This window comes from Eurytemora carolleeae, unplaced genomic scaffold (assembly GCF_000591075.1).
Source record: "Eurytemora carolleeae unplaced genomic scaffold, Eaff_2.0 scaffold291, whole genome shotgun sequence".
NCBI lineage: Eukaryota > Metazoa > Arthropoda > Copepoda > Calanoida > Temoridae > Eurytemora > Eurytemora carolleeae.
The window spans coordinates 196,119-208,470 of NW_019396567.1; the positions used below are offsets into that span (position 1 = coordinate 196,119).

Sequence of the window (12,352 nt, forward strand, 5' to 3'; positions counted from 1 at the left end):
AGGTCTGAAAGAATTTTAGACCAACTGCTTGAATTATTAGGTATATTTCCTGGATCCTTTGACATGTACTCTTGAATCCTTAGGTATACTCAACGCGTATACTCCTGAATTCTAAGGTATACTCATGAATTCTTAGATATACTCTTGAATACTTACACATACTCCTGAATCCTTCGGTATACTCCTGAATCCTCAGGTATATTCCTTATTTATTACGTGCACTCCTGAATTCTTATATATACTTCTGAATCCTTAGGCATGCTCCTGAATCCTTGGGTATACTCCTGAATCCTTAGGTATACTCCTGAATCCTTAGGTATACTCCTGAATCTTTATATATACTTCTGAATCCTTAGGTATACTCCTGAATCCTGAAGTATACTCCTGAATCCTGAGGTATACTCCTGAATCCTTATATATACTCCTGAATCCTGAGGTATACTCCTGAATCCTGAGGTATACTCCTGAATCCTTATATATACTCCTGAATCCTGAGGTATACTCCTGAAGACCGAAACTTGTAAACTATTGAGTATCTTTTAATTATGATATGTTAGGTAATCTTAGGCTCACCCACAAAATTAAATGACTCACTGAAACTTTTTGATAAAACAATTTGAATTTGATGTTCTAACTTAAATAAAGTATTTTGTTGATATTTTAAAAGATATAGCAATTGAGGAAAAAGTTTACAGCTGTAATAAACTGTGAAAGTAAGAAACAAAGACTGGATAACATCCGCTTAGTCGTCTTTTAAGTATGATATGTCGATATTTAAGCTAAATTACGACTCATTGCTGCCTTATTTTTAATTTTGCTTACGGCGATAGGCGGTTATATCAATACAATGAAGACGACTTTCGGTTTCAATTTTGATTTATGTCAAGCTTCTAAACAGCACGGATACACAAAAACATGGAAACAAAAGGAAGCTGTCGATTCAAAAGAGCTTCTTTATATTTACTTGTATAACTTGTGAATCGAAAACAGTTTGTTCAAAATTAAAGCTAAGATAAAAAAGTCGTCTTCATTATATTGATATTGTCGCCTACCACCGGAGCAAAAACTTGCGTTTTTCAATTTAATATAATAAGTTTACTACATAATAACACTATTTGTTCCAGAAAAAGCTCTGTCAAGTGTCTATGGATATGTACAGGTTTATCACAAAGAATGATACTTCAAAGACGACTGTACGAATTGTTTTCCGTCTTCTTTCTTATATTAATGATTTCCTGCATTTTAAACTTGCTCCTTCCCATTCTAAATAATAAAGTTTATCATTTAAAGAACTTTATTTTCAAGGCAGAGGACATAACCCACGACTTTCAGATAGTAATATTTAAAGAGATTGAGGTCGACAATAAGGTCTTATCCTTTATGGGCAACCCTGTATCTGGCGCCAATCAACATGAGTTTGAAAACATTCTAAATTTACTAAATGTGTTAAGTTGTATTGCTAAAATTAGGGCAGTCCCCGAATCCTCGATGCGCTTCTTTCCCTAGCAACATGTACTGGCCCGGAGCCTCCTGCCAGCTTGACAACCTGTAGAGTACAATTTCTCTCAAGCTTTAACTAGTCATCACTGTTCTATTACGCCCTAATCTCTGATACAGCAATCTGCTAGCAGCCTAGCAGTCGGGTGAAAATGCTGCTTGAGATAGGATTACTATGTCTTACATTGTTTTTGATTCTCTACAGATATGTTACCAAGAACTTTGACCACTGGAAAAAGCAAGGAGTGCCCCATATTAATGGTCATTTTCCTTATGGCAGTCACATAGAGCTACTAACTCAGTCCAAGCATTTTAATGTTCTTGTTAAAGAAAATTATGAAAGATTCAAAAATGAAGATTTTCATGGAATGTTTTTGTTTGGGAAGCCAGTGTTGGTTGTGCAGAACTTGGATTTGATACGGAACATCATGGTAAAGGATTTCAATCATTTCGTAGACCGGAATTGTGCCAGTCAAAATATGATGAGTGAAGGAGGGGAGCTTGATCAGCTCTGGGGCAAAGGAATGACAGATTTAAGTGGGGATGAATGGAAAGAGGTCAGATCAACTTTTTCTCCCATCTTTACTTCTGGAAAAATGAAATGCATGTTGAAATTCATGCTAGAGGTGGCAAGCAGGCTAAGAGGTGAAATTGACATATTTGCAGAAAATGGCCAACATTTTGAACTAAAGGTGAACATAATTATTGAATCTAAGATTATTTTTACATGTTAATAAAATTTCAAAACATTTTAGGAGTTGTTTGGTAAGTTCAGTATAGATTCTTTGGCCACCTGTGCTTTTGGAATAAACCCGAACAGTTTTAAGGAAGTTGACGGTCCATTCATTAAAAATGCTGCCAGCATATTCCAAGTCTCTGCTTATGAAAGTCTTAAACTATTTTCAAGACTCATACCTGGAAGCGGATGGTTGCAAAAGAAATTGAAAATAGATGCATTTAAGCCAAAAGAAACAAGATTTTTTAGAGACATTGTTATCAGCACAATCCAACACAGACGGAAAACCGGCCAAAAGGCAAATGATCTTATTGATCTTATGCTTGATTGCATGAAACCCTCTGAGAAAGGAAATGTTGAGGACAACGATGAAGAAGGTTTTGGTCTTGTTGAACAAGATGCGAATTTAAAATTCAAGAAGAAGCAGGTAGAACTCAATGAAGATATAGTGGTTTCTAATTGCCTTCTATTTCTAGCAGCTGGTTACGACACTACAGGAAAGACTCTTGCCTTCCTAGGATATTACCTCTCCAAGCATCCTGAAATACAGGCTAATCTTCAGGAGGAGATAGACCAGGCATACTCAGATAATGATGGCAAAGTTCCAGAATATAATACCATACAGGAGCTTCCCTACCTAGATATGTGTGTAATGGAAACTTTACGGTTGAGTGGTGGTGAGGCTCTGATAAGAGCTTGTACAAAGGACTACGTGCTTCCTAAAACAGACATCACTATCAAGAGAGATGATTTAGTTATAATCCCAGGATCAGGAATTCATTTAGATGAAAGGTACTATCCTGACCCGGACAAATTCAATCCAGAAAACTTCAGTAAGGAAAGGAAACAGTCCAGAAGTCCGTACACTTTCCAAGGATTTGGGCAAGGTCCACGCGCCTGTATTGGGATGAGGTTTGCTCTGCTTGCAACTAAGATTGCAATAATGAGTATACTTAGGAGCTACTCTTTTGTGTACAGTGAGAGGAACCCTGTGGATCTTGTGATAGATCCGGCAAGTATGGTTGGGTATGTGAAAGAAGGTCTTCATGCCAAGGTTGTGAGAAGATCAGAAAACTAACTGTGGATATTTTATTATTTGATTTTTTTTAAATGTTATGATTAAAAGCCATGAATAATGATAATATAACAAAGGAGAGTGGTCTTGTATTTGTTCAATCTATCTGTGATTCAACCTATTCACTCTCCGCTAAAACTCATTAATATTACATTGGTTAGAGTACCGCTAATTGCTGCATTACAGAACGAAAGTTTAGTTTGTACTGCAGTAGTATAGCTCTGAAAGAAATTGTATTGTAAACACTTCGTAACAGATATTGCCATAATATGTCATATTTAAATGCAAACAAATCCTAACCCCCATTGCATAGTTTTAGTCCATGATTAAACATAAATTATACAAACTAGGCTTTTAGCTTCGTGCCCATCTTCTATTTCAATTTTGAATGTGAACAAGGGTGTAATGCAAGGAAAGTTAATTGCGGTCGTGTATACTCTGCGTACACATTAAAACCAGCTCTCTTTGGGCGGAATTTGTAAACAAGAATAGATGCATAAGTGTTCGTTAGGTATCCAAGGAGATTAAAAGCATTAAATTTTGATAATTTTGATAATTCACATAATATTTTCCTATGACCAGAATATTTCATTGATTTTTTATGTGAAAGATGGATCCCATGTCAGGCTTTGACATCCATCTTGTGTTTACATTACCGCCCAGAGACAGTACACTGCAGTTCAAAAGATGTGTACACTTCTGAAATAACTTTCCTTGCATTACATCCTTGAATGTGAACATGTTCTCTTTGTGTAAATTGTAAAACAAAACAAAACGTTGTGGACTTAATAAAAAAATCGTGAATTTTCAAAATTTTCAAAAATCGAATTTCGTTAGAGGCAAATTATTGAAAATTCGATCATCCATAAAATTTCCATGGGGTCACTCGAGGTCCCACGCAAAATTTGGGCCTGATCGGTTTAGTCGTTTTGACACTTATTGGATACAAACATCACGACAGACAAGCAAAGTATATATATATAGATTTCACAGTAAATTAATATTGTATACACTTTATTTATTTTGTTCTAACACTGAATTTACTCGTTTCCTGAATTGGCTCAGAGGATGAAAAGTTTAAATTTCCTTCTGCTCAGGCCCAGTTTTAATATGCAAGTCACTTTTGAAGTGAAACCACAGTTAAAAATAATTAATTTTCTAAATTATAAACATTGATATCTTATTCATACTTGATCAGACAAAGCTTATAAGCTAGTACCGTTGTGAATCAGGAATTGACATCTTTGCATGAAGGGTCAATTGAACTAACGCTTACAGTCCCTTTAAAGTTATCATTGGTTTTATCCTTTTTATCTTCGTTAAAACTAACAAAGATTTACCAGGAACCTCCAGTACTGAGTACACTTTTAGTACATCTTTGTCAAAATGGTATGAAACATGTCTAAATCTTATCAAACATCTTTGTCAAAATGCTATGAAACATCTTTGTCTAAATCCCATGAAATATCTTTGTCAAAATGGTATGAAACATCTTTGTCTAAATCCTATGAAATATCTTTGTCAAAATGCTATGAAACATCTTTGTCTAAATCCTATGAAATATCTTTGTCAAAATGCTATGAAACATCTTTGTCAAAATCCTATGAAACATCTTTGTATGAAATATCTTTGTCAAAATGCTATGAAACATCTTTGTCAAAATGCTATGAAACATCTTTGTAAATGCTATGAAACAAAAGTGGTTATAGTATATAGAGGGACTATGTCATTGTACAAGTGTACACGAATGTTTTAGACAGGATAGAATGGAATAAACAGAATAATCACATAAGTCTATTAATGATTAAACGCATAATATGATTAAACACATAATGAATTAAAATTAAAAATATCCGCACCCCCGCTCCTCTCATAGAATTTTATCCGAAAAGTAATTAACGCCATAAAATATTAATCAGCAGATTTTAGCTAAAAAATGCAGTTTTTGGAAATGTGAGGTTATGGTGAAAATATTTCTGAAAAGTAATGATAAATCGTGCAGGAAGCGTCATGAAAAATGAAATTTTTTGAGAATTTTTCTTCACGTTTACGAAGAATTAACAATGCAAGGTATGAAATATTTTTGAAATTTTAACATTTTAAATCTTTTACAGTCCTGGTGGGGCAAAAGTTGGAGGGGGCTGGAGCAGGGATTCACCACCTCTATATTTGAAATTTGTTTGATGGAAGCATTAATCATGAGTTTGAAGTGTAAAGAAAGGTATTCTATTAATGAATGTTGGTTGGGTAATTGATGAAAACTTCTTACATTATATCCTGTCAGTGTACATGTTTATGTTATTTTTATACCTATTTGTTACCATTTTTTTCATTGTTTGCCTTGCAAGTTTCTCTTTTTAAAGTCTCCTCCCCCCTGGTTAAGACAATATAAGGCAGCCAACTACCCACCCTTCTCCTCCCACAAAAAAAGTTTAGCTTAAACATTCATCCTTGTTTAGGCCATGTCAATTTTCGTCTTACTGAAGCAAAAAGCATGTAAACATGTAAAGCATGTAACTTGCAGTGCATTGTAAAGGGTGCCCCAATAAACATGAGAATTCAGTGACCAATTCGTTATCGTCTTTTTAAATAATTCTTTGATTTAGTATAGTGATACCTACTGAGAAAGCTCTAGTCTGTAAAAGTCTCGTCTGCTATGGTTAAAATTTGTTTGTTTATATTTTGACTGCATAAGCGTGTACTTAGTAAAACAAGAAAATTACAGTATACAAACAGAGTAAACTTGTCCGTTTTCACTGTTCATCTTGCGGAGACATTATAGACACATCTTAACAGTCTTTTACCCTTTTCATAAAATAAACTCTAGCAGACATAGTATCATTGCTTTTGAAATTAGGTATTACATTGCTAATTCATAACAAAGACGATTTCGAATTCGTCACTGAATTCCCATGTTTTTTGGGACACCCTGTACGTCATAATTAATTTAATGTTTTAAACATAGACATAATGAGATTATTCATTGAAACTGTGTTTAAATCGAATATATGCATAGCTCAAATCATGCGACATATTTAAAATACACTAAAAAATATTGGCAGATATTGACTAGCTGTGTTATATCTATTCTCTTTAATCCTTTAAATATGCATCTTAAACTTTAACTGTGCAATAAATATGTAATACGATGGTCTTAATCATGTGATATCAATAACATCGTTGGAATTGAATTACGCCAATTCCTGTTCACTTTGTAACATAAGCTATCAAATAAAGTTAGTTGATTGAGACTAGCCTTTTGATTATGTTATCAGAAGCTTGGAACAAAACTTTAGTTCTTGTTGAAACATATGAGCGCATATCATTGCTAGTTGATTTAGCATTGAATCGAATATAGCTTGAAAGATAGGTTGGGTTCTGGTTGAAACACACAAGCGTAGATCTTGCCTTTATAATTGGCAATTGAATCAAATATAGCTTGAAAGATAGCTTGAATTATATGAGTTGAGATTTGGACTGCGTGTCCTTTAAAACTAGAGAGTTAAGCCTGGTTGAGATATTGCCTGTGTGGCATTTAATTAGAATCGGATAATTAGTTCTGTTTGATCTTGGAAGGAAGCAACAAGTTGTGTATAGTGTACTAGAGTGAAACGAAGGACAGTTTTAAAATTGTAACCTAGAGAAGTTAGAACACAGCGAAGAACCAGACATAAGAGACATCAGAATACCAAACATGAAGAACACCGGAAAAGCAGGTGGAAACTGTTGATGCAAGGAATTGGAAGCCATAAGGCAGAGAGCAGAACAAGAACTTGAAATCAAGGGAATGGAAGGCCTGAAGTGGAGAAGGGGACAAGAGTTAAAAATAATAGAAAAGATTGCAAGATTGAAAACAATGTTGGAGTGGAATAAAAAGATGGATGAAACCCAAGAATGCATGGAGCATCTAAAGGAAATGGTTGAAGCTGGGAGAATAAACCTGAATAAGTTTGCTTATGAAGAGCTAAGCAAATATGAGGCTGATCTGTATGAAGCTGGGAAAGCATACCTGAAGAAGGCTTTTTACGAAGAACTACAAGAAGAGATAAGCAAATGTGAGGACATTATTGAAGAGAGAATACAGAGTTTTGTTGAGAATGCTATCAAATATAATGGAAACTGGAAAAATTTTTGAATGGTGCGAGAATTTGGAAACCCATTTGATAAACTACGAATGGAAAACAATCCCAGATAAAAACATGAAATGGATGCTGTATTTGGGCATCTCAGGATCAGCTAGAAAAGAGAGTTAGCGCTGTATGCTGTATTTGGGATCCATAGAGCAGAAAAGTTGTTTTGGGACATGTTGAGAAGTGTTTCACCAGCATTTGAAGAAATGCAGTAAAGATTATTACAAGAACATGGTGAACAACTAAACAAGGAACAGAAAGAAGAGGAGGAGATCAGAAGAGCTCATGCAGACAAGAGAACGAGAAAACAAGAATTACAACAAATCAATGGTACCAAAGAAACAGGATTTAATTTAAGAAGGAATATTGCTGATAAAGATGCATGCAGCAATGGAGATAGAGGAACAAGCTCTGAAGGAGGAATTGAAAGCACTACAGAAAGAAATAGAAGAAAAAAATTTCATGACAAGACAAGAATCGTATGTGCAGACACAGAAAAACAATGCAAAACCAGGAAGCCAGGATACTATTGCAGAAATAGATTGTTCCATAGAGAAGAGTAAAAAGACATTTATCCATGAAAACCTTGAGACAGATGGAAACACAGACAGTTCTGGGAAAACAGGAAATAGCAAGAGTATCCTAGAATTGGATGAACCAAATGGCGGAAATGACAAAATTCATAATGAAGATTGATGAGGAGGCGGACAAATGGCAGAAATGGCGTGAGAAGTGGAACTCAGGACAGAGAGATGAACAACAGACCCAAGTAGGTGGACTAATGACAAAAATGGTAAAAAAAACAAGAAGCGTTAAAGTCTTGCTCAAAACAAAAAGTGGATCCTATATCGGAAGTCAGAGAAAATGAAACGTAAGACAGAAACTGGGAAGAAACCATGCTACCAGAGAAGAAAGCATCTGATGGAAAGAATATCAGAAAAACAGGATTCAAGTCTGGGACTAATACTGCTGGAAGAGAATTTTGGGGTATTAGGCAAAAAAACAAACTGGGGAACCATAGAAACTGGAAAATGTAGATAAAACATTTACCAAAACAACACATAAGATACAGAAACCAGATTACACATTGAAGACGAAGAAAATTGATCGAGAGAGATAATCAAACTGTGAATGAAAAAACCAGCTGACCAGAAGGGATTAAGGGCAAGACTTACAGTTATAGAAACAGGTTTTAACCCTTCTGCCTATGCAGCTCTATTAAAGAACGATGTTAACAGCAGTGACAACGTAGATCCAGGTGGGATTAATTGCAAGGAAACAACAGTCAGGGATAACAGTACCCGAACAGGACAGAGAGAGTGTGTATATAGAGCTTAATAGCAGGAATGATAACAGACGAGTAACAGTTAGATTTAATTAAGAACCATTCCAAGATCATTAGTCACAGAGAGAACACATACAACTGGAAACAATTTCCGAAATGATGTCACACATATTAATATTGTTATCTGGGTTTTGCTGGCAAGTTTGGAGAATCCCCCAGATTGGACGGAAAGCAACCATCATCTACAGGTCCAGGACAGTGAACACAACGCGGGACAGTACGCTGTACGCCCCCCCCCCAAAAAAAAAACAACTATCTTTAAAATTAGGGGGATCCAATATCTAATCAACAAATTATGGTTTTAATGGTTTTTTGTGTAAAGCAGAAACATATAGTAAAGATGACACTGATCAATAAGTTAAGATTTCTAAAATATAAAAAAACAGATGCAATTATATGGTATGAAATAGATTAAGAGAAGGGCTGGGAACTGCTTATCATCAATAATATAAATTTGGAAATCTGGTTCATCTTCAGGTTCCAGGTCAGAGCTGAAGGTTTACCCTTGAGAGCTTTGGTTAGAAGAAGCAGGAGTCTGACTGCACCCTGGATAAATCTTCTGTAGAAATTAAGAATTCCTAGGAAACACTGTAGACCTTTCTTGTTTGTAGGATGGGGAAAGGTGGAGATGATCTCTGTGTGTTTAACTTGAGAAAACAACCAGTGGCAGAATTTAAAGAATTTGAGTGGCGGTTTAAATTTAAGCCACAGCTTAAATATGGTTGGTTCCACTTAAAAGTGTATAAAATGTTGCAAGATTTAAGCCGGCGCTTAATTTAAACCGGGTTTTGGCAGATTTAAACCGCGGCTCAAATTCTTTAAATTCCATCTCTGGTCCTGAGATCTGAGAGGTGTGTAGAGATCTGAGCTGCTGTTGGCATGAGCTAGATGAAACAGCAGGTAAAGATTCCAGGAGTGAAGGAGGTGGGAACCTGCAACATCAACCACGAGATGGTTGTGGCGTAAAAAATCTGAACCCAGGATTGGCATACAAATGTTAGCCAACAGAAAACTCCACTCAAAACAGTTAGAGCCGAACTGAAGAGCCAAACAGCAGGAACCATAAGTGTTTATAGGGGATACGTTGGTAGTTCTAAAGGTAGGTGAGGGAACATGGACACAGAAGCTCCAGTATCCACAAGGAACTTGGCGGAACTCAGCCTGTTCTTGTGGAACAACAGAGGTGAGGACAATGATTCAGCCGGAACTGTGCTAATAACATCCCATTTGTCAACTAGTTTCCCTGAATGAGAACACTCTGTTCTGCAATGGTTATTCTAGTTTCCCCATTTGCAATCCAACACTCTGAGGAGGCAGAAGTAGATAGTGATGAACCTGGACTGCTGGTTCTAGTACAACTAGAGGAGGATCTTTGAGACACAACATTTCAGAGATCCTGAGAAGAGAGAGCATGCATGGTGTTAACTCTTCCTCATTAGGGTTTCCAGTCGAAATTTTTTGCACAAAAATCGTGCAACAATTGTGCAAAGATTTGTTTACGTTTCGAGTAAAAATTGCACGAAATTTCAATTCTGAAGAAATCTTGGTATTTGCGTATTTCATTATTTCCTGCTATTTCGTTATTTTGTTAAATTTCGAGAAACAATTTCAGGATATAATGAATAAATTCAAAATTAAACCAATCAGAATCAGAGTCAACTATACTTCAGCCAGCTCAGCGCTCACACATGCTGTCCGAATGAGCCCCAAGTCTCAGATTTTAGGTCACCAGACCGTACCGACTATTACACTGTTTACTGGCAATCAATCTCAAGTAGTAACTGAGTTACTCGGTAATTAATTAATCATAATCACATTCACTAATCATCAGTCCGGTCTGAAAGAGCAGGGTTAGATGGAAGTTGTTTTTTACTAAAACTAATTCACTCACACCATAATCTTCAAATATTAAAATCTTTCATATTTATGCACTATATATGGCATTCAACAAATATTATTACTTAATTTCTTTTTCATGCACACTGCTAAAACATTTCAACTTTTTTCAAAATTAAATGCAAAAATGACCTGTATTCATGCAAATATCATGAAAAAATTTTGACTTAAATTTCGTATTCATGCGAAATTTCGTGCAAAGAAAATCTTTTTTTCCAATGAATGCTTAATTTCGTGCAAAACTGGTTTCGTATTGATACGAAAATAATGCGGAATTTCGCAAAAAAAAAGGAATTTTGTGCAAAACCACGCAACTGTTGCGGAAGAGAATTGACTGTTTCGTGGAAACCCTATTCCTCAGAGCTCGTCTGCTCTGGTCAAAGAGAATAGAATATATATTAGAGTGGAATTAAGAAAATCCCTCTGTATGAATTTCGTCAGTCCCTTTCAGCCTGAAAGGGAGTTTAAAGTGTACAAATCATGTAAATTTTGACAAATTATATGCAGTAGAGTACATTAATACAGTATGTTCCCTAGACTATCCATTTCAATTTCGAATTTCTTTTAAGCTGTTAAATAAACTTTATAAAATGAATTAGGTGAATAAAAAACATCATTTAATTTATAGTTATAACGGAAAATCATTCTTTGTAAAGTGAAAGGCATAGTGTCTATGTGAAATGATCATTGGTCAATTATGAAACCAGCCTATTTCATAATTTGGTTTTCTTTTAATATTAATTTTAGATTTTCTATAAAATGATGTTCCAAGGCCCAAAAGGTTATATAGCACAAATATGTGAAGTACACCTGCAGTATGGAATCAGTACAACAAAATGGCCGTTTTACACTTTTTTCTAGTAAATTCAACTTTAATATATATTATATTATCTTTGGCTCTGGTAGCACGTCTAGGATCAGCACTCAACTCTGTCAGAAGATGGGAACACATATCTGCAGGAAGACGATTCATAAAAAGTCCTAAGAATAAGAAACCTGGCTTCTCATCTTCAGGGAGGAGAACTAGGATACTCTAGCAGATTCCTAAATTATAATCATGGATATCTAATTTGTACTCATGATCAGAAAAAGCTTTTAAGCTTTATTATTGTTCTTTTTAGAGCTGCTTCTCCTCTTTATAAAACCAAGGAAGAAACACCAGGAACCCTTATATACTTTTTATTTAGAAAGTGCACTGAAGTTTCTTTGCTTTTTAAAAGTATTTACATATGTTTACATGCCTATACTTATATTTTAAATAAAGATATGTATGTTCCGTGTACATTTCCCTTGTCAATAGCCTGGATTTGTCTGCTAATCCCTAGTATTGTCTGTCTGTGTTTCATCAGCTGTTTATTCGGTCTGGAGACTCATACACCCGGTTTCTCCACCTATCTATCTATCTATCCATATATCTATTTATCTATCTATCCATCCATGTATGAGAGTAAAGCCAAGCAGAGGCCTGCCTGAAACAGGGTTGTATATATTTCCTCTTTTATATCAAATTTCTGAAAGTTCACTAAAACAAAGAATTGAAATAAAAAAATTAAAGAGAAATTTAAATTAACAAAATTTTGATTAAAAAATGATTTTTGTTTCTATTAAGGTTAAAAATTTTCAGTTTTTAATTTTTGTTTTAAAAAATCCATATTTTCTGATTTCCATTTTTG

The 12,352-nt window shown here is 35.0% G+C and overlaps 1 protein-coding gene across 1 annotated transcript; it reads left to right on the forward strand.

Annotated features, from left to right (window-relative positions):
* The first annotated feature begins 1,591 nt into the window (after positions 1-1,591).
* LOC111705632 (cytochrome P450 6B4) lies at positions 1,592-3,613 on the forward strand. The gene is made up of 2 exons (XM_023478248.1): positions 1,592-2,189; positions 2,253-3,613. Exons 1-2 carry the CDS (start codon positions 1,650-1,652, stop codon positions 3,309-3,311), a joined length of 1,599 nt encoding a protein of 532 aa, XP_023334016.1. The 5' UTR covers positions 1,592-1,649; the 3' UTR covers positions 3,312-3,613.
* The last annotated feature ends 8,739 nt before the right edge of the window (positions 3,614-12,352 follow it).

What these genes read in the sequence shown, in the direction of transcription:
- LOC111705632 (XM_023478248.1), top strand. Translation starts at nt 1,650, where the DNA reads ATGCTGCTTGAGATAGGATTACTATGTCTTACATTGTTTTTGATTCTC. An exon ending in GCCAACATTTTGAACTAAAG is followed by an intron (nt 2,190 to 2,252) that starts GTGAACATAATT and finishes AAAACATTTTAG; the next exon opens with GAGTTGTTTGGTAAGTTCAG.